This window comes from Andrographis paniculata, unplaced genomic scaffold (genome assembly GCF_009805555.1).
Source record: "Andrographis paniculata isolate CXL003 unplaced genomic scaffold, ASM980555v1 Contig14END, whole genome shotgun sequence".
Lineage (NCBI taxonomy): Eukaryota > Viridiplantae > Streptophyta > Magnoliopsida > Lamiales > Acanthaceae > Andrographis > Andrographis paniculata.
This window is the reverse complement of record NW_026137424.1, coordinates 2,021,764-2,049,532: the sequence shown is the minus strand read 5'-3', so window position 1 is coordinate 2,049,532 and position 27,769 is coordinate 2,021,764. Positions and strand designations below refer to the sequence as shown.

The window sequence follows — 27,769 nt, the reverse complement described above, 5'->3', positions numbered from 1 at the left end:
ACTACTCCCTCTGTTTTATATCTATCTATCCATTTATTTTTTATATGGAGTTTTATAAATATTAGTATTATATTTGGATGTAGTAGAAATAAAAGTAAATAAACTAAATCACCCTTATTAATATTGCATGATATATAGGTAATGATATCTGTATAATATTTTGTAAATTGAAAGGGTATTTGTTAGAGCTGGTAATTGGTCGATTCGTGTCGGGTTGAATACTTTAAACGAGTTAAATTACTCAACCCTAACCCGACCCGTTTATTATCGTGTCGGGTTGGGTTGATTCGTGTTGACTCGCATACATAATTAGTCTAAATTCTTTATTCAAAATTAAATTATTTTTTGTCGTCTTGTTGTGTTATATTAGTTTTTATTGGTTTGAGCGTAAATTATACTGAATTATTTAAAATTGAACTTAGTTTAAATTAATTTATGAGAAAATTATTAAATTATGATTGTTTTACATATATAATAAATATATTAATCAATATTAATATATTATAATCGGGTTATCATGTCGGGTTCGAGTTGGAAGCCTCAACCCTAACCCGACCCCTTTATTATCGTGTTGGGTTCGTGTCAAGCCGTATACATAAACGGGTTTAAATCTTTAACCAAAACCCAATTATTTCATGTCGGGTTGCCGTGTCGGGTCAGTTTTTTCCGGCTCTAATGTTTGTAATGTTAGGTAGATAGTACAACTACTAAAAAAAAATGAATACTTTGTTACGAGACAGATCTAGTACAACTACTAAAAAAAATGAATATTTTGTTACGAGACAGATAAAAAAATGAATGAATTAAGGCACGGAAGAAGTATTTTGTAATAATAATAATAATAATAATAATAATTTTATTGAAAATAATTTATAGTATTTTGAGAAAACTAATAAACCCCAAAATACAAATGATGCTAATATTTGTCTCGTATGTATTATAAAATGTAATATATATATATATATATTTATTTATATATCCTCGACTAGGAATTGTTTTGTCGCAATCCGAGCAAGGTCGGAAAAGTATCCTTTGAAATTTTTTTATTTTTTTTATTAAATATTATTAATACTAAGGATGTCCATAAACAAATTATTATCATTTGTTCACACATGCAATTGACCCTTCAAATTACAATGTATCATTAAAATATCTATGAATATACTTAAATATATATAGAGATTTTAATTAAAATTGATATTATTATTTTTATATATAATTATATTAAAAATATACTATGTTAACTCAAAAAATTTATAAAAGTACTATTGAAACAAAAATATTAAAAATATATTATAACAATTGAAAAAAAAAAAAATCATATAAATTTCAATGATAAATAATTGACTTATTTATTTTTAGATGAATTTATTTTTTTTATATGTCTGATATGATAAATTATGTTAAAAATATAAAATATATTATTTTAAATTGAATATTTGACTTTTTAATTTTTTGTAATAGACATTTGAAGTTTATTATTATTTTTCATACTTTTTGATTTTTGTAGAAAATATCTTTTATTATTTTTATTATTTTTTGAGAATTGTAATTGAAAAATAGTGATAGAGATTATTTATGTCTTATAAAAACAAATAACCCTTTTCATAAAAAAATTAAAATAAAAATATAACATATTTAAATACATTTTTTTCTTGTCACATTCTCTTTTACTATCCACTAAACTTCTATATAATTATTTATAATAAAGAAATATTCATCCACAATTTTATTATTATGTATATTTTTACAAATAATAATGAATTTGTAGCCACTTATTTTACTTACCCCACTATTTTATTATTAACTCATTAATATATATATATTTATAACATTTCAATTTTACTTTCTATCTATCTTATTTTTATTATACATACCATATTTTTATACTAAAATATTAAGTACTCCCTCCGTCCCCAATCTATCTATTCATTTTGTTTATGTACGAAATTTTAAAAATATTAGTATTATATTAGGATAAAGTAGAAATAAATGTAAAAAGACTAAATTAACCTTATTAGTATTGTATGATATAAAGGTAATGACATTTGTGTAATATATTGTAAATTAGAAGGATATTTGTAATTTTAGATAGATAGTACAATTACTAAAAAAAGAAACGGATACTTTGTTATGGGACGGACCAAAATGGAAAAATGGATAGATTGTTAAGGGACGAATGAAGTATTATTTATTAATCTACGTGTCCGTGTATTCTACTCTAATTAACTTGGACGAATGAAATACTTCATCCGTTCCAAAATTATAGTATGGATTGTGTTTGACACGAGATTTAAGAAATATTGATATTATATTAGTAATAGGTAAAAGGTACATGCAAAAGACTTTTTTGCCCTTGTGAGTGTATTACTGTAAAAAGTAGTGACAATTGTGTAATAATAATGAGAAAGTAAGGGTAGTTTCATAGTGATATGATTATTTACGAAAATAAGACTATTGTTTTAAGATTGACAAAAATGATAAACATGACTATTGTATTGTGACGGGAAAAATATTATTTATTTTATGTCATGCATAATACTCTCTTATACACTATAAGTATTTTTTGTTTTACTATTTTTATTCATTCAACCCAAATATATAAGTGTTCATTGTTTTTATTCTGTTTCACATAATTTATCATTTTTAAAAAAAATATAATTATATATTGTAATTACATTTTAAAATTCAGTACCATTTATAAATTTTTTTATTTTTATTAAATTATTCAGTTATTTTAGTCTAAATATATAATTATTTTTATTATATAATAATTATTTTTACTAATACACTTTTTATTTACTTACTAATTATATTTTACTTAAATTTCTGTATCTACGATAATTTGGACATTTTTTCTGGGACAGAAGAAATATATTTTAATACTATAATAAATTGATTTTATATTTTATTAAAATATTTTTAATTTTGATATAAATTACATATATATCGTTACATGTATAATTATTTTATATATAAAATATATGAAAAAATTATCATATCCTTTTATATATTTGTAGTTGTTAATAAAATTGTACTATTTTCGTTCAAGCTAATTTGTGTTCTTTAGTTTAGACATAAAGTTTTAGGTATTATTTAATTAGTAAGTAATTAAAAAGTGTATTAATAAAAATAATTACGATTTAGTAAAAATAATTACAAATTAAAATTAAAATGACTAAATAATTTAATTAAAATAAAAAAACACACAAAAATAAAAAGAATGGACAAATTAAATGGAACAAAGGAAGTATTATTTTTAATTTATTAAAAATATATATTTATCTGAAACTAATGAATATTGTGTTTATTTTGATGAATTTGGAAAAAAAAAAATTGATTTGAATTTGATATGAAAATAATATTTAATGAGATATTTTACAAAAGAAAATACAGAGTCCAAATAGTAAAATGCCGAAAAACTCGGCCAAAAAAATTTAATTTAATTTATTAAAAATATATATATCACCATTTTATCTGAGTAAGTTGACATGGACTGTAGACCTCATTATATATTTTAATGGACCAATAAATGATGTCCAAGCAATTATTACATGAAGAAAGAAATATCTTCGTTTAGAAGATTTCCCCAAATGCCAATTATTTGTTTTTTTTTTATATTTTAAATATCAAATTAAATATATATATATTTTATATTATATTAAAAATTAATTTTACATTCAAATAACATCTATTTTACATAACATCATATTATTCTTTTAATTCAAATTTTTATTATTCAAATCTTAATTAAAAATTCAATTCTACAAACAAAACACACCCTTACAATAGACAAAGACACATATTGTGTTATTTTAATATTTTAATATTTTGTGTGTTTATTTTTGGATCGAAGATGATGAAGTTGATGATTTTAATGAATAACACATTTGGGTGTGTTTGTTTGAGGATTTAGATTTTGAGTTGGGATTTAAATAGTAAAAATTTTGAATTTGAATAGTTGTATGATGTGATATAAATAGGTGTTGATGTGATGTTTTGAATGTAAAATTGATTTTTAGTATAATATAAAAAATAAAAAATAGATATTTGATTTGATATTTTGGGGGGAAAAAAATAGGATGAATAGTGAAAATCCAAACAAATCCCTCAAACAAACACACCCAAAGAATATTTTAAAGAGAAGAATTTGAATGACTTTTATTTTATTATTTTATTATAATTTTTAATTTTATTTCACCGGACTTTTCAATGGATTTTAGAGTTGTAAATTTTCATCTGGATTGAATATACGACAGAAAACGTTGACTTCATCGATTTGTCAATTAATATTGAATTCTTTGTCCAAATTTGTGATTTTTTGACGAAAAATATTACGAAAAGCACAAAAAAATAAAAAATATTGCAGAAAGGATTTAAAGACTAATAATCGCTGAAGTTTTCAAATGAACTTCGTTGTATCAAATGATGTGGCCGAGATATCTATTTTATAGGAGAGTCGTAGCTTCGATTTTCTTTCAGGATGATGCTACATGACACATTCTGATTAATCGACGATTTTTTTTGTAATATTATCTCCGTCCACCACCCATCTATCTGTTTATTTTTTGAGTGTTAATATTTGAATATTAATTATCATATCAAAATTTAGTACAAATAAAAAAAAAATGACAAAAATATTTCTATTGGTGTTTTATAATACTAATGTAATGATGTTTGTACAAAAAAATTATACAAATATAAGGATATTTTTAATGTTAAAAACAATGACGGCCAAATACAAATGGACAGATTGACCATGGACGGAGGTAATATATATATATTTCTTTTTCATCTGATGCCATTTTTATTTTTGCAATATTTTTTGAATAAATTATGTGGAACCAAAAAGAATGGATAAATTAAGTAGAATTGAGGGAGTATAACATTTAAAAATACTACTAATATTTATTAATTTACTATTCTCTTCGTCCGTCTCTAAGGTTATTTACTTTTACAATATTGTATTTAATATTAAAAATATTTTTATATTTGTATAATTTTTTATACAAATATCATTAGTGTTATAAGACACTAATTGAAATATTTTTTGCAATTTTTTTAAATTTATACTATATTTTTATATAATAATTAATAATAAAAAATCAATAAAAAAAAAATAAATGAGATCCTTAAAAAGAAATAAAAATAATATAAAAATTCATACTTTCGTCCGAAATAAAGAGATTATATTTTCATTAAAAATAATAAAAAAGTAAAAGGGAATAAAGAGCTATATACGTATATGGTAGTATATCATAAAATCTAAATTGATAGAATACATATAAATGGAAATTTAAAAAATGATTATATTGAGAATTGATCATATATACTCATATAGATCACTTTAGACCGGACCGGTTGATCGGCTCAGACCGGGCGGTCTGGCCCGAGTCGTTAAGCGAGCTGTCGCTTATAAGAACGGACCACTCGTTAATCCCAATTCCAAATTTCAATCCCTAATCATTCCGAGAATTGGTATTATCGCTGATCTTCTTCTACCTAATTGTAAGCAATTCCGATAAGTTTTTTCACGAGCTTACTTTCATTCTATGTTCTTTAGGTATTTTCGTTTCAAATTCTGGTTTTTCTCTGCTGAATTTGGGTTCTGCATGTAGGTTTAGTGTTAGATTTGATTCATGTACTGAAATATCTTGAATTGTGCTTTGAATCCGTAGTTCCGCTTGTTTCAGTTGTTATGCCTTCCGTTTTTGCATTTTTGTTTCTCTGTAATTTGCTTCTTATCTTTTAGGTTGTTTTTGGGAGATTTGTTAGGGGATCTTTTTGCTTGTGGATCTTGGCCTTGTGCCTTGGAAATGATCTGGTAGAATTTTGAGTCTGGTGATGGATTGGAATCCAACGCTCTTTAGAATAAAGGGAAAAAATTAAAAAAGAAAAAATTGCTTGTGTGTTTGCAGTTCTCTTAACAAATAAGTTAATGCTTTTAAGCACAAAAGGAAACAATTTTTAGTTAGGGTTGAAGAGGAGTTAAAAAATTCAAGATAAAAGTGTCTTTAATAAGTTGACTTTATTTTTTAATACTCATGCAACCGAATTTCCTCCTTTGATTCTTATGTTGGAAGAAAAGAGTAGAACTTATTGCAAATATTGTTGTTGCTTCAATATGTTACTCAAATTTAGTTTTATATGAAATCATTTGCTACTTACAAGTTTCAATTTTTGATTGATGAGAACTACTTTGGTGGCATATGATATTTCTATGTGTAAGTGTGTTCCATGATGAGAAAGTGATTGCTAATTCTAAATTATTGTTGTATTTTTTCCACCAAGAGGCTAATGATGTCAAATTTTAGGTCAAGGCGTTGTTCGTTGAAAAATGGGTCAAGTATTGGGTTGTGTACAAGTGGATCAGTCTACGGTTGCCATGAAGGAGCATTTTGGAAAGTTCAGTGATGTGCTTGAGCCTGGGTGCCATTGCTTGCCTTGGTGTGTTGGCTACCAATTAGCTGGTACTCTTTCGTTGCGTGTTCAGCAACTTGATGTCCGATGCGAAACGAAGACGAAGGTTTATTCAGTTCGCCCTTTTGAACTTTCCATTTCTCTATATAGCTTGAGCATCATCTGTGTTATATTTTACTAAGCTCCAGTCCCTTAAGAATCTGCGCGGACTAGTGAGTTTTGATCTTTGAACTATGAAAGTATATCCATTTAATGGGGTAGAGCATAACTAATTAACCTCGGTTACTTACAAATCAAGATTATTGTTTACTTAATGTTATTTTATTACTGTGATAATCTGATAAAGCAACAAAATCACTTTTCTTTCAGGACAATGTGTTTGTCACTGTTGTTGCTTCGATCCAGTACCGTGCGCTGGCAGAAAAGGCTTCCGATGCATTTTATAGGCTCTCCAACACCAAAGAACAGATCCAAGCCTATGTTTTTGATGGTATGGATGTGAATTCAATGGTCATCACTTTCTTCTATGGAAATTTATATTATAATGCCTTCTTGATCTATCGGAATATTATGACGATGCTATTCACTGACCTTAATATTAAGCAAACTTACATCTATTTAATTTCACCACCGGGTTTTGACTCATTGTGTGCTTTTGGTTCCATACATGTGGTTGAAGTTGCAATCATTTTGAATTTGTGATGGTTTTGAATGTGTTGCGGCAATAGGAACAAATAGTTATTTTGAGCAGCTTCCTATTACTGCTGGATAAGTTTATCAATAGTCATAATTTAGATCCAGGGCAGCAATTAACGATGCTTATGGAAATATGTGCTTTTATCTCCTTTTTCTCACTTCTTTGATTATATGAAACTTCTATGACATAATCCTAATCTTGATGCATCTGTAGTCATTCGAGCAAGCGTACCAAGGTTGGATTTGGATTCTGCTTTTGAGCAGAAGAATGATATTGCAAAAGCTGTGGAGGATGAACTTGAGAAGGTATTTTATGCTCTTTATATAACTGTTCTCTCTACGTGTGCTTGTGTGATATGTATATAACTTCTATTTTGTATATTCTACATTGTCTACAATCTTTGCAGGCCATGTCTGCCTATGGGTATGAAATCGTGCAGACACTTATTGTCGACATTGAGCCAGATGGTCAAGTCAAGAGAGCCATGAATGAGATAAATGCTGGTAAGTTTTCTATGACATATGATCTTTGAAGAAGCATTCTTCACAATTATGGCTTGGTTTCACTTTTCTTTGAAATCGTTATGGTTTTAGGAAGATGGTTTTTGGCTAACATGATTTCTATTGTTTTGTTTTGTTCCTTTTTTTTGTTTTTTTTTTTGGAATGCCCTTGATTGTATATTATCCTCGGTTTAAGGCGACATTCGGGTCTCAAAATACATGCAATGGTAAAAACTAATATATATATATATACGTGCAATTGTATATCCTAATCACCTATATTATACACCTCCAAAAACTAATCTATATGTATATATATGTACAATTGTATATCCTAATCACCTATATTATACACCTCCAAAATCTGTGTGTTCACTTTTGGTGTGTTTGTTTGGCATATTTTTTCGAATTTCTACTATTCATTAATTTATTTATTTTTTCAAAAAGATCAAATCAAATACCTATTTTTTATTTTTATATTATACTAAAAAATAATTTTACGTATTTTTGTGCAAGTGTTTTCTATGTTAGATGTGGGAAAACATGTAAGTAATATAAAAAACAATATTTTATATTGAATTGTTGATTTTTAGTGAATGTGTAGCATATATATATATATACTCCCTCCGTCCCAGTAAATATTCATTTGCTTTTTGTACGTAGTTTTAGAAATATTAGTATTATATTGGGATATAGTGAGAATAAAGTAGAAATGACTAAAATAATCTTATTAGTATGTGTGATATAAAGGTAATGACATTTGTGTAATATATTGTAAGTTGTAAGGGTATTTGTAATATTAGGTTGATAGTACAGTTACTAAAAAAGGAAATGAATACTTTGTTATGAGACAGACTAAAATGGAAAAATGGATACTTTCTTACAGGACGGAGGGAGTATTATATATTGTGAGTGCGTATATATTGTATTTTTTGCAACATTAACCGTGAAGCTTGTCAAAGAATTTTGTTGGGTCTTCTCATCTGTTATTTATACGATTGTCAGACTTAACCCTGATTTCTCTACCAACACCATGACAGCTGCAAGGCTGAGGGTCGCCGCAAACGAAAAAGCTGAAGCCGAGAAAATCTTGCAGATCAAGAAAGCAGAGGGAGAAGCCGAGTCCAAGTACTTGTCTGGACTCGGCATTGCCCGTCAGCGTCAGGCCATTGTCGATGGCCTAAGGGACAGTGTGCTCGCTTTCTCAGAAAATGTTCCCGGAACTTCGGCCAAGGACGTCATGGACATGGTTCTGGTGACCCAATACTTCGACACAATGAAGGAAATCGGCGCCTCATCCAAATCCTCCGCAGTCTTCGTCCCTCACGGCCCCGGTGCTGTCAGAGACATTGCTACTCAGATCCGCGAGGGTCTTCTTCAGGCTGAGAGCGTCACGCGCTAGGTATGCTTCAATGAGGTTAGTGATTTCTATCAATGTCTATTCGATGTGTTTATATGCATGCTTTGGTGGATATATATATTATTGCGATTTGGATATTTGGAGAATTGGGTTAAATAATTTTGAGTTTAGTCGATTGTGGTTTTTTTTTTGTGAATCTGTATCTTGGATGCTTTCTTGATGCTTTGTGCGTTTGTATCGTTGTCTATATATGGCGCATGTAGTTACCGTGGCTTATCTGTGTTGATTTTTATATGTTGTTTTCTTTTGTTTAATAACTAATGCATCTTGTTGGTTGACTTTTGTTTGTAGATAAATAAATAAATGATACTGTATCTTAACACAGATTGAAGTTTTAGGTGAGATAGTTATTTACTTCATCTAATATGGGATATTTAGGTTTTTTTTTTGTAAAAATATGTTACATTAGTTAAGTGTCTACTCTTCAATACTTCTAACCAAATTAATAATTATAAATAAACAACTACTTCCATTTTTACAACATTTATTTTATTTTCTAACTTGACATCAATATTTCAATTCTTATAGTTTTTTCCTTTTCTTCAATTACATTATTATTATTATTATTATTATTATTATTATATACTCTTTCCGTCCGCCTGGTCATATTTACCTTTTGCGTCACTGTACTTAACATTAAAAATATTCTTATATTTGTATATTTTTTTTGTTACAAAAATATCCTTATATTAGTATGATAAGACACTAATGGAAATATTTTTGTAATTTTTTTTTAATTTGTACAACGTTTTGATATAATAATTAATATTAAAAGATCAACACGAGACCTCAGAGCCGGACGATAGATTTTTTTTTGAAAATACTACATATTATATTTTCAAAATCTTTACAAATTCAAAAATCTCAAACCAACGCAACTTCAAATTTTTTAGAAGGGGGGAATGGAATGAATAATAGGAGTGTACCCAAAATCCTACATTCTATCTTAAATAGTTGTTTATGATACATTTTTATAGAAAATCATAACAATTGTACCGTACGAAACTCGAGAAAAAGATCTCAAAGAGTACATATTCCAAACGAACACGCTTCGAATTTGCTCCGATTAAGGCTAATCAACATCAATTCATACATTTATTCACACGAAAGAAAAATACATCGAAGGCTTCGGTTTATTACATGAAACATTCATTAGTTCTCTACCTCTCTCCTCAACTATGCTTCAGCTTCGATTTTGTTGGCGCAAACGCCGTTTTCAGTGTTCTTCGTTTGATCTCCATTCGCAGCATTTTTTTGCTCCACTGGTACAGAAACGGCGTTCTTGCTTTGCTGTGATCGGACTATCTCCTCCGTCCACTCCCTTAGCTTCTTTACGGCATCTTCATCTGACAAATAGAAGGCGCAAAATAATTATAATTTTGAACATACGATCTTAAATATAAAATTATTCTACTCGAGTTTGCGACGTGTTTTGACAACCAACCGCGTCGAAGATTCATCAATTTTAGTGGGACATTACCAAAAAAAAAAAAATATATTCAGAATTTGCGAGGGAAATTTTCCATCACAATTCTTGATTTCATGTCGCAGAGCTAGTAGGGGGGCCGAAGGATGTTCAGACCACCCTAATTATTTGAGTTTTGTATTTTTATTATGTAGTATTTTGAATAACTTTTAAAATTTAAATAATTGATAACCTCTATAAATTTAATAAAAATATTAGTATTATTTATATTAACTCAAACACGTAAAAGTAGAGTTCAAAATACTCCAAATATTTAGAAATATGTGAAAAAAATTAGATAAAACAAACTAAAAATTTGTTTGTAATTTTTTTTTAAAAATACATTATATTATATATATTATATATATATAAAATTTCTGCCCCCGCCAAAATCTTTATGGTCGCAAAAAATATTGCGACGGATTGATTTGTAGCAGATGCCATTGTAATATGCGATGGAATTAAATTCCATCATTTATCGCAACTTTGGTATTTTTTTGGTAGTGCCCGTTAATAATTATCGGCAATGTGATAGTCTATAAGTCAAGGGGGGTCTTATTCGATATTGCTAAGAACCAACCTAATTTTGGGAGTTGGTGACCTCGAGAGTGTCTTATAATGAGAGGATTCTCAAAAGCCGTGGCGAGGTCCTCGGAGGGTATTTTTAGTCGATCCTTTTCCCCGATGAAATGAACCGATTTAACCTTGATCGGGTCTTTGTAAGCAACGTCGCATATGCTCGGGTCCCTAAACTTGGTACCCGACATCGATATAAACAATTTCATCGGCGGGTGATCCTTGAGTACTTTTCCCTATATTATTCGAAAAGAAACTTATGTATAAAAAGTTTAAATTTTTAGTTATGAGGTTCGGATCGGCTATTTTTGTAGGATTGCGTACCTGTGCTTGATATCCTAGGAGAAGCGCCGATAGAATAGCTCCCTACGATCGCAAAATTGTATAAACAATTATAATAAAGAAAATAAAAGTAACATAAAATTGATATGCTCATTTGAATAGGACATGAATTTTAATGAATGTAATATGATATTTACTAATTTGAGAGAATATAAATTAAAGAGTACATAAAGAAATTTCTACGGAAGGACATTTTTTTTTTTGACAAATTAAAAAGAAAAAGAAAAAAATATTTAATGGACGAAAAAAAGTATATTAAACAAAATAAAGATAAATTATACTATATTGTCCGCACAAAATTGTATTAACAATCATATTAAAACAAAACCTGAGATAAAATTATATATATCGTCCGCACAAAATTGTAATAACAATTATAGAAAAAACAAATAAAAGTAAATTATGTATATCGTCTCCATAAGATTGTAATAGCAATTATTTTTAAAATAAATAAAAATAAATTATATATATCCTCCGCGCAAAGCTGTAATAACAATTATAGTAAAACAAATAAAAATAAATAGTATATCGATGCGGATATAATTTAATCAAAATAAAATAAGATAAAATGATACCTGCGAGAAGCCGAGCAAACCATCGAAAGGACCATTGCTTGTAATGTACTCGCACAAGTAATCGACGCATTCTTGCAAATTTTGGTACTCGGTAAATTCCTTACCAACAAACACAACACATTGTAAACTACTTGTATTCAACATTGTAATATATAGTCGAACATAAATATTTTTTAGCTGATAAAAAAAATGTGTCTATTTTTTTTTTTTACGCCAAAAAAATTACCTTGTTGTATTGAAACCACTCGAAATATGGGGGTGGATATATGCCCTCGATTTCGGACTTTCCTCCGGCTGGAAAAATCCCATCGGGAAAATCCTACAACAAATTCCTTATTCAGGCATTTCAACAAACATGTTGTCTACACTCATAAATATAGTCACATCTATTCTAGAATTTTTTTTTTTTTTTTTTTTTTTTTTTTTTTTTTTTTCTTTTAACACCAATAGTTAGATTATAGTTTCTTTACTATATTATTTTTATAATTTTTTATAAAAGTATATTTTTTCGGTAACATTTCAATCAATATTAAAATTATATGTCTAAATATTTTAAAAATTATCCTGTCTCGATACAAATAGGTTACTTTAGGGTTTTATAATAGATTAAAATATAATTTTTTATTTGTTCTAATTTAAATATTTCTTTTATCATTATCGTCCATCTTACTAAAAAAGTATTTATATTTTATTTTAATAAAAACAAGCATTCACTAATTTCAATATATATATATATATTTTTTTACGTAAATTACAAATACAATTAATTTATACATACTTACTATAAAAAATATTGTATAAACCAAAACTTAAATTTCAAATCAAAATGTTTAAATTTTAGATTTGAAATCAGTCCGTTCATCTAACATTTTTCAATGAAACACTTTTATAAATATTATTAAAAAACTACAAATATACACATGCATTATATATTTTAATATAATATATATATTATTCACTCATAAAAAAAAAAGTTAACAATTTAATACAAAATATTATTTTTATACTACCAACACATTTCTCCATACTACAAAAAATCAATTCATCCAAAAACAAATCAATAATTCAATACAAAATATTATTTTTTTTATATTACCAATACACTTTCTTGTACAAAAAAAATTAATTCATCCGAAAACGCTGAACATACTGAATATAATTTTCAATTAAAATAATTGATGTGATATAAACATATTAATATAAAATTATTTTAATCTAACATAAAATATTTTTAATTTAAAATTATTACTCCTTCGTTCTCTTATCAATATATCTATTTTTTCATTTTGGTCAGTTCCATATTATTTATTTCTTTTTTTAGTAATTGTAATATCTATATAACATTACAAATATCATTCTAATTTATATTTCTACTATATTCCAATATAATACTAATATTTTTAAAAATTTGTGAAAAAATAAATAGATAGATAGATAGATATAGGACGGATGAAGTATTATTATTATTATTTAATCCATCAATTTTTTTGAAATAATCCCTAAACAAAGCCACTATAATATTACCATATGAAAATGTGAAATAATTGAAGGATCCCATTTGTTGATTTGCTTCTTGAGAAAGCTTCCACTCGTTCTGAATCCATGGATGCACAGAATCCTCAACTTGCCCCCTGCTGCTACTGCTTCATCTCCACCGTCCATCTCGATCGGGAACAACGGCTGCGATGCAATATCACAAATGTGGGGGTTTAGGAATCAAATCGCTCACTGCACTTCACTGCCCTTTTGTACTTGGAGGAAGAAGAAGATTGATTATAATTAGTTAGGTAGATTGAATGGCTAGGATTTAGACACGTGTCACCCATCCACGGTCCGTCGTCGTTGTTGATTTGCAGTTGCACCTGCTGCTGCTGTACATGTGTGGTAGGTGTTGGGTTTTTCTTGCTATTTATTTATTTCTTAAAAAACATTTATATATCTTAAAAAATATATATATATATATTATAGAATAAATGCAAAAATATCTACATGCATATTTGGGAATAAGGAATTAAGACTATAAATAAAGATTATTTAAACACCACCAAAAAAAAATAAAAAATAATATATTTGTAACGGAATTCCATCCCTGAAGTTCACATAGCTAACGTAATTTCATTCATAATTCCGTCTCTAATGTCTTTAGTAACAGAAAAAGTAAATTTAGAGACAAAAAATTTTTTTTGTTATAAAAATGATTTTTCCCTTGTAGTGAAATAACAAAGTAAAATCAGCTAAACATGATAATCATATCATATCATAGAATTTAAAAGATTCTGCAATCACAGAATTTTGAGATTTTTTTATTTTTTTATTTTGATATTTATACAGTTTTTCAGAATTACAGTTTACTATTCCATTATTTTCACTTATTAGTATTATAATTAACTATTTTTATTATATAAGTTTTTTTCTAATTTTTTATATTTAATTACTTTATTTTTTTTATTAGATTATAATCCATAAATAAATAAATAAATAAATAAAATTTTAGTAACAAACATGTGATATCCTATATCTATTTTTTAAAAATAATTTTATTTAAATTTAAAATTTTTAAAAATCTAATGAATTTTATATTAATTTTGTATGTATATTTGTGTTTTCAATTTTGTTTATTTAATTTAATTCATTTTTATTAATAATTATAATTATATTTATATTTATATTTGTATGATTATATTAATAAAAAAATATTTATAAGTTAATTTAATAAAATTAAAAATACAATCCTTTGATAAAAGTGATAGAGGAGTGGTACGATTAGAGAAAATAGGTGGTGGGATGATATAGTTTTCATGATCTATATTCTATCTATATATATATATATATATAGAAGATCAATGTCTAATTTATTTTTTTAATTTATACTCATTTGCTTTAGAATTCATATTCTATATATATATATATATTTTACAGATTCTTTCACGAATTTTTATCATTCTTATTGTTCATATTTTCTCTGTTTTTTGTTTACTAATTTTGTTTTTTTCTATTATTTTGTAGAAGTAAAATGTTTGAAGGTGGAATGTGCTACTACTTGAAGAGACTTTCCGGCCATAATGTTGAGATATGTTAATCGAGTAATCGATTGCTACTGTAATTTATCTTTCATTATATTTTTTTTGTTTTTGTTTTTCTTTTTGATTTATTCTATCTATTTGTTGAGATATATTTATCTTTCATTTTTTTTTTCCCATTTTGATTGTATTAACAATATTTAATGTTTTGAGAGACGTTCTGGGAGAGAATACAATTTGAATGCCGGAAGATATTCACGAACAATAAGTTGTTGCGTTTGGTATTGAAGTATTATCAATCATCAAATTCAATAAGTCTTTTTAATTTTTATATTTATTTTGATTTTGTAATTGTAATTATTTTATAATATTTGAACAAATGTTGTTAACTATATATAAATATGGAGAAATTATTATATTAAATTTTATTTTTGATTTTAAATGCTTAATTATTTGGATAACTTTCTATAATATTCATATATATTTTGTGTTAGTTAGAAATATTATATATATTAATTAAATATTATTTTTTGTACAAATAAAAATGCAAATATTAAATATGTGTGATTTTTCGGATGTCATTATTATATATATATTTTTTTCACAATTTTTAGACATACAGACCATACAAAGATGATATTTTTTATTATATTGCTTTTGATTTTTTTATGTTTAGTTTTATCATTTTTGAGAAGATATCAATTATTACGAGTATTTGTTTCTATTTTTTACTTTTATTTTTTTCTTATTATTGTGTATAAATAATTTTATATGATTTTATTTTAGTATATTTTATAAATACTTCAATTGTCACGTGTTTTGCAAATCAATTAAAAAGTGATTAATTATTTTATTTTTTTATTAAATTTTCCAAACATTTTAATTGTTATTTATTCCATAGATAAAATTTTACAATTTTTTTTGTTGATTGTTGGTTTTTTTTTTTTTTATTAATTGCATCGTGTGTAGCACTTTGAACTTTAAAAATTTCATTTGGTCATACAATGGATTTGAAATATATAAAACCACTAATGGATTTGAAATTCATTTTCCTTAACATTTAACAACTTATTTAATTTTATATCATTTTAAATAAATTCTAAAAACCTAATTAGACCAAACAGTGGATTTAAAGTAATTTCCAAAAATTTCAAATAAGTAGATCTATTTTGTTTTGAATTTTTGTTTGCAAAGCATATTGTTTTCAATGAACGATAATTCCGGTTTAGTATGTAAAAATATCAAATTAAACACCTATTTTTCATTTTTTTATATTATACTAAAAATCTATTTTACATTCAAAACATCACATCAACACCTATTTATATCACATCATACAACTATTCAAATTCAAAATTTTTACTATTCAAATCCCAACTCAAAATTCAAACCCCCAAACAAACAACACAAAAGTGCATTCAAATTTTTATAGGTGTTTAATTTTAAATGAAAATCGATATGTTCCATAAAAAGTATAAAAGGTTATTCCCGAGCGAATTCACTAAAGTGCATTTTATAGAATTTTCAAAAAATACTAGAGAACTTCAAAATTTTTTCAAATTGAAGAATAAAATTTTAAAAGATAAAGAAAGGACTAGCAAGATGAAGTTGATAAAAAGCAAATCAAAAGGAAAACACAACAACACAATTAAGCAAATTTAAATGTATATAATTTGGACTTGTGTTATCCTTGTGCAAGGGCAATGCACGATATTGAAAAGGAAAAAAAAAAAGTTTAAGAGATTATATTAGAAAATATAAAATTGATTATCAATAATAACTAAAATTATATTCCATCCGTCCCATAACTAAATATCCGTTTGTTTTTCGTACGGAATTTTAGAAATATTAGTATTATATTGAGATGTGGTACGAATAAAGTAGAAATGACTAAAATAACCTTATTACTATTGTGTGATATAAATGTAACGACATTTGTGTAATATATTGTAAGTTGTAAAGATATTTGTAATGTTAGGTAGATAGTACAATTACTAAAAAAATGAAATGAATATTGTGTTATGAGACGGACTAAAATAGAAAAATAAATACTTTGTTCACAACCAGAAAATTAGGCTATAGTTGCGGTAAAAAAAGTCACGGTTTTAATACAAATTGGTCACGGAAAAATATACGGAACCATTTCCATGAAATTTTGCTGGTGACTTTTTCTTAAGTGGTGATATTTCTGTGACAATAAGTTATAGAATAATACTATGACATGTCTGTGACTTTATATAGCAACAGAAGCTGCAACAAAATTTCGTGAATATTTTATAATAGTGACATTTTCGTGACAATAAGTTACAAAATAATACAATTGCACCTCTGTGATTTTATCTTAACGAAAGTTGTAACAATTTCGTGATTTTATATTAACGAAAGTTGTAACAATTTCATGACTTTATATTTTATATTTTTGCACACGATTATTTTTTTCGTCGAAGAGTTTCGAACTAGTGACCTTATAGTTATTAAAGACTTAGAAGACCTGTCATGCCAACTTACCTATCTACTCTAAAATATTAATTTTTATTTGTTATTATATTTTAACTATATAAATATTATTGACTATAAAATTATCTTTTAACAATATATACATATTTATTTAATATATCATCATGAATTTTTAACAAAAAAATTGAATAGCTAGAACGATATTGAATAAAGATATTGAAGATGATTTTATTATTTTGAATAGCTACAAACGATAATAAGAAAAATTATAGTTGTTTTCGTTACTTATATTGTGACATTTGATTTTAAAAAGTTATGAAAATTATACTATGAGAATATCTGTAATCATTTAAAATGTTGTGAATATTTTAGTTATTTTTGCCGAAACTTAAAATAGTCAAGAAAAAATTTCGTGACAATTTTTTGTGACGAAATAGTCAAAAGACACGGAATAGAAATATCTTTGACATTTTTGTTATATAAGTCGTTACTTTAAATAGTCACAGAAAGTTATTTGTAACTTTTTCTACAAATATTACTTACGGAATAGTCAAAGCAAAACGTTATGACATAAATTTGTCACGAAATTACTTTCTGTGACTTTTAATTGTCACAGATTAAAATTTGCGACAAATTTCTATAATTATCAACATTTTTTCTAGTAGTGGTTATGAGACGGAAGGAGTAATAAACTTTATTTATCTAGCCTGTAGCCCAATTGGCCAACTTACGAGAAAAACTTAAAATAATAAAATCCAACCATTTGTTAGGCCGGGCGGGTGAAGTAGCCTGGAAAATCTAATATATTTTTGACTAGATTCATAATATGTTTTTAAGTATCAATTTTTGTCAGCATTTTTAACATCCCCTCATAGAAGGAGCCAAAGTATATTGTGAAACACTTGAGCAATTTTAGGGATTTTTCAAAATTTTCTCCATTCCCGCGCCCGTGCCGCGTTGAGTAGAGGTTAGGGCTCCTCGTGTGATTGGAGAAAAGCATCTTTAGTGCCTCCATTACGTAAATTTTTTGTACACCTTGCCTTTGTGAATCCTCATGGTTACGTTGTTCCCAGTGGAAACTCGGAAAATCTAATATATTTTTACAGTTTATTCATAATACTCTTTTTAATTTTTTTCCTCATTAAAATAACCGTATCTAGGATGATTTTAATTTTATTCGTCTTTATACGTTTGTTTGTCTTTGTCTCAACTTTTATTGTCGCCTCTTCGATGGAATCGAAGACTATAATGACATGCTCAATTACTACTTTACTACTACCTTGTACCTCATATATCATTTTTGGTTATAAATGAAGACCATCATTATTTTTTTTTTTAAGAATTGAAATTGAAGTACATTCCCAACACAATGTTTGATGGGTAAAAAAAGATTTTGAAGAAAAAGATTTTCCTCATATCCAGACATTTAGTTAAGGTGTAATGGTTAATTCGTGTTAAGTAATTTAATTCAATATGATTTAGAATGTTTGAAGTTTAAAGTTCTTCAAATTATTTATTCTATTTTTTAACTTTTGTAAAAATCAGATAACAATTTATTTCAAAAAAATTATAAATTGAAAGATTAATCAATTATTTATTTTATTAAAAAAATTATTTAAGATATTTTATATCTTTTATTTGTATAAAACTTGCGTAATTTAGGTCTTTATTTAGAACTAAATATCAGTTTTGGACAAAGAAGATGTTCTATGCAAACTTGAAATTAACACAAGAGGGTTTCACGCAATAAATAAAATACAAAGTGTTTTGTATATTTTTACTAAAACACAATGGGATATTATATAATTTACCCAAGATTCTATATATTTCTATAGGGTTTGCTATGTTGTTATAAATATCAATTTTCACCAGCATTTTGAACACCATTTTATACAAAGGAGTCCGAGCACATTGTGAAACACTTAGCAAATTTAGTGCTCCTTTGCATTATTCTCTATTCCCACCCCCGCGCCGCGCCGCGTCAAGTAGAGGTAAGACTTCTCGTGCGATTGGCGAAAAACTTCTCTGGTGCCGCCATCATGGATGGATTTTCTACGCCTCACGTATGTGAATTTTCATGGTTGTTCACAGTGGATACCCGAAAAATCTAATATATTTTGACAGGTCTATTCATAATCCTATTTTAAATATTTTTTCATTAAATGTACCTTATTTAGGGCGATTTTAACGTTATTTTTTTATACGTCTAGTTGCCTCTGTCTCATATTTTGTCATCACTTATTTGATGGATTTGGAGACTGTAATCGCTCGTTCAATGGCTACTTTACTATCATCCTCACCCCAAAAATCATTTTTGTTATAAATGAGAACCATCGTTATATTTTTAGAAATGAAATTGAAGTACATTTCAAACACAATCTCTAATGAGTAAAAAATATTTGAAAGAAAAGGATTAGCCTCCCCTCCTGAATCAGACATTCAGTTAAAGTGTAATAGTTAATTTGTGTTAAATATTCTGAATCAATATGATTAAGATTGTTTGATGTTTTAGATTCTTTAAATTATTTATTTTATTTTTAAATGAAAATAGATTTTTTTTTTTTTAGAAAATATAAAATGTTATATTCCATCCGTCAACAAACTAATGTCCTATTTTTCTAGTTGGGACGTGCAATAACTATTATTTTATTTCTTTTTTAAACACAAATTTTACTTTTTTACCATTCATTTATTTATCACTTTTAATCTCTACCTTGTCATAAATGATAAATTTATCAATTGATTTGTCAGGGTTGGAGGTTAGAGTGAGGAAAGAATATATCGCATCATCGGAGACATTGAACTAAGGTGTAATGCTTAATTCATTTTAAGTAATCTAAATCGATATGATTTGGATTGTTTGATGTTTAAAGTTGTTTAAATTATTCATGTTATTTTTATATTAAGTCGATTTGTTTCTTACAATATATAAAAAGTTTTTTTATCGATATTTCACTAAGGTGCACTTTATAGAATTTTAAAGAATATTAGAGATTAATCAAAATTATCAAGTTTGAAGATTAAAATTTACAAAATTAAAGAGGACTAGCAAGATGAAATTGGTTGAAGGCAAATGACTTATGGAAAAAAAAACTTTTAAAATAACAAAACCCACTCATTAAATAGGCCGGGAGGGTGGATTAACCCGGAAGAATTCGTAAATATATATATATTTTTAAATATAAATTTTCATCAGCGTTTTTAACTTCTCCTTATACAAGGAGCCAGAGCATACTGTGAAACACTTCGGGTGTGTTTGTTTGAGAATTCGGCTTTTGAGTTGAGATTTGAATAGTGAAAATTTTGAATTGTAATAGTTGTATGATGTGATATAAATAGGTGTTGATGTAATGTTTTGAATGTAAACTTAATTTTTAGTATAATATAAAATATGAAAAATAAATGTTTGATTTGATATTTTTTTGGAGGAAAAAATTGGATGAATAGTAAAATTTTGAAGAAATTCTCCGAACGAAAACACCCTACGTAGAGAATTTAGGGCTCCTTCGAATTGTTCTTCATACTCACCCTCGCGCCGTATTAAGTAAAGGTTAGGGCTCCTCATGCGATTGACAAAAAGCGACTTTGGTGCCACCATCACATAAGGTTTTTTTACACCTTGCATTTGTGAATCCTCATGGTTGTTCGTAGTAGATACTCCAAAAATCTAAAATATTTCGACAGGTCTATTAAAAATCCTCTTTTAAATATTTTCACTAAATGTACCTTATATAGGACGCTTTTAATGTTATTCTTTCCATGTCTTATTGTCTTTGTCTTATGTTTTATTGTCACATTTTCGATGGAATCTAAGATTGCAATCACTCGCTCAATTGCTATTTTACTACCGTCCTCACTCCACAAATTTTTTTCGTTATAAACAAGGACCATAATTATCTTTTTTTTTTTTTTTTTAGAATTGAAATCGAAGTAAATTTCAAATACAATGTATGATGGATAAAAAAAATTTCCTCCCCTTCAGAGGGTTGGAGGTTGGAGTGCGGAAAGAATCGCATTGGACACACTTAAGGTGTAATGCGTTCTTATCAAGTAATTCTACGGGAGCGTTTGGTACACAAAATGAAATTGCATAAAAAATGAGAATAAATAATGAAATTGCAGATAAAAAAGAAATTGAATAGAGAATGAGAATTAATTCTCTTACTTGATAAAATAGAGAATTCAATTGAGAAATGTAAAAAAAAAAATGCAGATAATTGAATGAATTGAACAAGACTAACTGATTGATTGGACAAAAGAAAGTTTTAACGCGTGAGAATTCATGAAAAAAAAAATTTGATGAATTTTCTTTTTTAAAAAAATTACTATAAATTATATATATATGATGTTTTGTAAAATTATATTTTAGTACAATTTTTTTATAAAAAAATCGTAAAAATTAAATACTTAATAATAAATTTAGTGTGATTTTTGTAAAATTGAAATAATATAATTTTAAAAAAATTTATAAAATTAAATAGTACTAAATTAGATTTATAAAAAATTAAAAATAATACTACAACATTCATTTCTCGCTATTTATCTGGATATGAGAGATAAATGAAATCACATAAATGAAAATAATTTATTTCTCAACTTCCATTTCTCTGGCTTACAAACAATAGAAATGGAAACATTTCAATTTCTCTATTGTCAATTCTCTGTACCGAACACACCCTAAAGTGTTTGACAAATCGTTTTTAAAAAAGTTTCTAGTTTATCGAAGAAATTTTAATTGTTTGGCCAGCAACCCAACTAATTTTTGTATTTAATAAATTAAAATTTTAAAATAATTTATTGTGCCCCAAAAAGGCTAAATTTTGAAACGTATATCCCAATGTTTCATATTAACTTTTTCATTTTATTTATTTTAATTTCTTATTTTGAATATATTTTCTTCTAATAACTTATAAATTTATATTCATAAATTAAAAATAATTGAAATTATTATTTTCATATATCAATTAATTTATTTTAAATTTTATTTTACTTTTTTTAAAATAAAAGAAAAATAAAATTATTAATATTATTAAGATTTATCTAAAATTATAAGTTTAATGAAAAAGTACATTAATTAATAAGTAATTTAATAAAAATACATATACGAATTTTTTATATATTTATGTTATTTATAATAAATAAATAATCATAGTTTTCAATAAAAATATATTTTCTTAAAGAATATTTAAAAATAACAAAAATAAATATTTTAATAAAACTTTCATAATTACAATAACTAATAATATAATTCTAAAAAATCTTACAAACCGAAAAAACTCAACTAAACATTTTAAAAATAAAATATAAATATCCTTAATTATCATTTTATGTATAAATAACTAATATCAAACTATTATTTACCAAATACTTTAGTACAAATAATTAATATATTGAGCTAGTCAAATCAGCTAATTGAATCAGCTAACATCTAATAGCTAACCGCTAATCGAATTAGCTAACAGTTAAAAATTAACATATAATTGCCTAACATCCTTGGATTATTTGATGTTTAAAGATCTTTAAATAATTTATTTTATTTATAAGTGAAAAAGGCGACCAAACATATATAGAATAAAATTTACAAAATTAAAGAGAGGACTAGCAAGATGAAGTTAACATTAAAAATATTCTTATATTTGTAAAATTTTCAGTACAAATGTCATTATAATAGTATTATAATACACTAATAGAAGTATTTTTTTGTCATTTTTCGTTAATTTGTCCTACATTTTTATATAATAATTAATATTCAAATATCAACACGCAAAAAGTAAATGAGATCCTTAGAGCCGGACGGAGGGAGTACAACACAATGAAGCAAGTATATATATATATATATCTCAAGTTTGGGTGATGGGCCATGCGCAAGTCGAATCGAATCGAGGCGAGGTTAGGGCTCCTTCAAATAATTCTCAATTTTCACCCGCGCGCCGTTTCAAATCGAGGTTAGGGCTTCTTGTGCGATCTCCGAAAATTGTCTCCGGCGCCGCCATCAGTAAGGTTTTCGTACACCTCACTTCTGTGAATCTTCATGGTTGTTCGTTGTGGATGCCTGAAAAATCTAATCATAATCCTCTTTTAAATATTTTTACATTAAATCTACCTTATTTAGGACGATTTTAATATTATTCTATATACGTTTGGTCGCCTTTGTCTCAAGTTTTGTTGTCGCCTCTTCGATAGAATCGAATATTGCAGTCACTCGCTCAATTGCTACTTTACTACCGTCCGTACCCCACAAATAATTCTTGTTATAAACAAGCTCCATCATTGTTTATTTATTTTTTTTAGATTTTAAATCGAAGTACATTTCAAATATCTTCTCCAATGGATAAAAAAGATTTGAAAGAAAAAGATTTCCCTCCCCCTCCGGAGGGTTGGACATTGGAGTGCGGAAAGAATCGGAACGGACAATCGGTTAAGGTATCATTCTTAAATCGTGTTAATTAATTTAAATCAATATGACTTTAGATTTTTATTTTTTTTTTTTTTGATGTTTTTAAGGTTTTGTAAATAATTTATTTTATTTTAAATTGAAAATCGATCTGTTTCTAACAAGATGGATATGTATTCTTTAAGTGTTCTTCGTTCTATCGATGTATCCGTTGTTATTCAAAATTTTATTCGGCATAATCGGAAGGTTTTTTAATTACTCCTTATGTGGTTTCTTGAATGCATAAATCTAGCTTTAGTAGTTTTGATCCTAAGTGTATTAAAACAAAGTGATTTGGTATATTTATCGTGTGTTTGTTTTGTATTTCGTTTTGTAATTTGAGTTTAAGTTTGTTTGGTTTTTTTTTTTTTTTATGACGTGGGAATCCGCAGCCACTACTCGAAAGTGCGCACTGGATATTTTTTAAGAATAAATAATGCATTTTTTTACCTAGAAAATTATAGTGATTGCATAATAAAAATATTAGACAGAAAATAAAAATTAAAAAGAATAGAGCCCTAAGCACCCGACAACTAATAATATAAATGACATTTGTAATTTAAAATGTTTTACAAATTATGTATTTTTTTTATTTTTATTTTTTGACATAATTCTAAGAAGCTGAATTTTATTGTAGTGGTTTCTATAGTAAAACAAAGGCAAGAAATGGATATTTATATGAGAGTGTGTTCATCTAAATAATTTGTACATCTAAGTATGTATATGTGGTCAATTATTACTTCTATTGCATAACTTCTGTCGGTTGATTTCCGTTTGTAAATAAATAATTGGAATATGCAAAATAAATATTTTTGTTTTGTAAAATATAGAACCAAAATACGCTGATTAAATATAGAGTGATTGTTGGTTATATATATAATACATGAATAAAATTTGCAATTTTTCCATCTTCATTCATTTTGATGACTTTAGTTGCTTTGTGGGTGTGTTTGTTTTGTGAAATATTTTGAAGGGATATATTTCATATAAGGTATAGAAAATTGTGTAGATAATATAAAAATAATGACTATATGTAATATATTAATTTTTTTGAGAAAACATGTGAAAAAAAAAAATATAAAGAGAATTAGTACTTATGAATGTTTGGCACTTACTTGGGCTTTGTTTTCTTTGATATTTTTCTTAATTTTTTTACTATGCAATTTTTGTGATTTTCTATATATATATATATATAAAATACCTATTATTATTATTATTATTATAAAATATTACATACAACGGCCATTCGAGAAAATTTGAGAAAATTTGTTTTAAATTTGATATTTCCCGAGTCGTTTATATGAAATTTGAAATAATGTATAATACATGTATTTGTTTTGAGTTGATGAATTTATTGGTATTTGAAATGCAGTGTTATAGCAATGTTTGTGGACAGAAATTCTATAGCAGGAAAGATCTTGATAGATACATTATATTCGCTAAAGAACGAGGATTTTCGATCTATGATCCGGTAACATTCGTATACATTTATTCTTTTTTTTTTTCCGGACTATTTGGGAAAATGGTATAGATTTATTAGTGTGATACTTTATTTGTCATAAAACTATTAAGTTAGTTGTAAGAATTTGGATTTGAAAGTAGATTTTAAATGAAAATGGAATAAAAAATTACTTCGGATCCATTGTTTGATTTAATTACGTTTTTGGAATTGATTTGAAATAATATGTAATTAAATAAATTGTGAAATTTTAAGGAATTTGAATTTCAAATCCATCGTAACTATACAAATTTCAAATTCATTGCATGACCAAACGCAACCTTAAGGGTGTGTTTGTTTTGGAGTTTAGATTTTGGTATATGTAAAACTGATTTTTTTTTTTTTTATATAATATAAAAAATAAAAAATAAGTACTCCCTCCGTTGTCCCAGAAGTAAATATTTATTTGTTTTTTGCATATAGTTTTAAAAATATTAGTATTATATTGGAATATAATATGAATAAAATAGAAATGACTAAAATAACCTTATTAGTATCTGTGATATAAAAGTAATGACATTTGTATAATATATTGTAAGTTGTAAGGGTATTTGTAATGGTAGATAGACAGTACAGTTACTAAAAAAAAAAGAAATTGATACTTTGTTATGGGACATACTAAAATAGAAAAATTTATACTTTGTTATGCCACGGAGGAAGATTTGCTTTGGTGTTTTGGAATAATAAATGGTAAAAAAAATCTTTATAATATATATATATATATATACATACACCTAAATGAAATAATCTTTATTTATACTCTTAAGACCATATTCCCAAATATGCATGTATTTCATATGTTCATTTATTCTATAATTCTTTCAAGTTATATACAAGCTATGAAACATAAATTTGAATTTTCTAAAGGATATATTCTAAATATTGAAATTTGAAACTAATTAGTGATATGAAATGAAAGTTACTTACTAAGATAAAATAGTTATTTTTTTCTGTGAAAATATGTAACCATGATTATGCTTCTTTTTTTTCTTTTTTTTTCAGAATTTTGATGCATCAAGTATTAAATCTACTCGAGGAAGAAAGAAGAAATCTCCGGAATCAACAGAAACTTCAAATAAGTCTCCGGCATCGACAGAAACTTCAAATAAGAAATCCAAAAAACCAAAGAAGGGTCCAAAAACTAATGTAAGACAAACTATGTGCCCAACATAACATAATATATGCACAAATATGTCGCGTCCGTGCGCGCGCGCACACACACACATATATGTGTGTGTCTAATTGACATATTTCTAATGCTCGAACTTTTGTGGATGCAATTTAATGACCTCAATTCATTATAATTCCGTCTTTTTCAGAATGGAAAGGCATCGACCTTGAAACCTAAGGCAGTTGAGCAAGCACATGAAAATATGGATGTCGACGTTGCTTCATAGCAACCTTCAAATCAAGGTAATAATCTCGCATGATTCTTGAATTTGGGGGGTGAAAAAATGGTATGTTCCTTTCTTTTTTACGATGTTTTTTGGATGTTGCGAACTATTTTGGGAAAAGTAAAATGAATATAACATAAGATATATATATATATATATTTAATACAATATCTTGAATAGATTGATTTTGTTTTGGCTTTGAACTTTTTAAAGTAGAAATAATTATTGAATATAAACGTACAATCGATTTAATGTTACAATTACGTATCATAACATTGATATTTTCTTTCGGATTAAAAAGGAATGGTATCTTCGGACAACATGAAGATCCTCAAAGAGAACTCAAAATTACAAATCATCTTGGCCTTGAACATATGCTAAGAATACATTGGTGTGGTTCGACTAAAATTATCTATTTTCGTTTTCTAAATTTTTGAACTTATATATTGTCTTACTCCCGTGAAGAAGTTTCTCCTATTGATTTATTTTTATTACTACTATTTTACTTTTTTTTTTTTTCTTTCAATATGTAATTATTGATTATCTTGTTTTCTTTAGATAAAATATAATTTATTTATTTACATGTTTCAAATTAATTTTATTATTAAAAATAAATAATCGAAATCGAAATTTAAATGTGGGAAACTATAATTGGAATTTATTAATCTAACAACATTTTATTTTGAATATTATCCATTGATTGATTTAAACTATATTTATTATAGTTATTTCTACTATAATTTTACTTTTAATTTGTTTATTTCTTTGTAAACTTTCTCCCATATATCAAATCGTAACTCTTTGTAAAATACAAAATATATTTTTTCAAAAACAAATATATAGAAAAAAAAAAAAAAAAACTAATAATTGACTATACATACAAACAAAATACTTTTTTCCAATTTTTCCCCCAACCAATCACACCATTCAAAATTTATAACTAACGGAGATTAACAATATAATATTAAAATT

The 27,769-nt window shown here is 26.2% G+C and overlaps 3 protein-coding genes across 5 annotated transcripts; 2 read left to right on the top strand and 1 right to left on the bottom strand.

Moving 5' to 3' along the window:
• The first annotated feature begins 5,439 nt into the window (after window positions 1-5,439).
• Window positions 5,440-9,294, top strand: LOC127259507 (hypersensitive-induced response protein 1-like). Of its 3 annotated transcripts, none has more exons than XM_051286888.1 (6): window positions 5,440-5,508; window positions 6,315-6,526; window positions 6,790-6,910; window positions 7,331-7,422; window positions 7,524-7,620; window positions 8,658-9,294. In XM_051286888.1, exons 2-6 carry the CDS (start codon window positions 6,338-6,340, stop codon window positions 9,017-9,019), a joined length of 861 nt encoding a protein of 286 aa, XP_051142845.1. In that variant the 5' UTR covers window positions 5,440-5,508; window positions 6,315-6,337; the 3' UTR covers window positions 9,020-9,294. The 3 variants fall into 3 exon arrangements, with proteins under 3 accessions (XP_051142845.1, XP_051142836.1, XP_051142853.1); XM_051286879.1 differs by lacking the exon at window positions 5,440-5,508 and adding an exon at window positions 5,545-5,563; XM_051286896.1 differs by lacking the exon at window positions 5,440-5,508 and adding an exon at window positions 5,597-5,614.
• Window positions 9,295-10,053: 759 nt separating this feature from the next.
• LOC127258893 (uncharacterized) lies at window positions 10,054-13,727 on the bottom strand. Its single transcript, XM_051285954.1, has 6 exons — window positions 13,520-13,727; window positions 12,222-12,314; window positions 11,996-12,094; window positions 11,403-11,444; window positions 11,083-11,314; window positions 10,054-10,383 (listed from the first exon to the last, which is right to left on the bottom strand). The coding sequence occupies exons 1-6, from the start codon at window positions 13,655-13,657 to the stop codon at window positions 10,214-10,216; spliced, it is 774 nt and encodes a 257-aa protein (XP_051141911.1). The 5' UTR covers window positions 13,658-13,727; the 3' UTR covers window positions 10,054-10,213.
• A 9,635-nt stretch (window positions 13,728-23,362) lies between these two features.
• LOC127258930 (uncharacterized) lies at window positions 23,363-26,922 on the top strand. The gene is made up of 5 exons (XM_051286012.1): window positions 23,363-23,472; window positions 23,764-23,895; window positions 25,278-25,376; window positions 26,406-26,549; window positions 26,723-26,922. Exons 2-5 carry the CDS (start codon window positions 23,800-23,802, stop codon window positions 26,798-26,800), a joined length of 417 nt encoding a protein of 138 aa, XP_051141969.1. The 5' UTR covers window positions 23,363-23,472; window positions 23,764-23,799; the 3' UTR covers window positions 26,801-26,922.
• The last annotated feature ends 847 nt before the right edge of the window (window positions 26,923-27,769 follow it).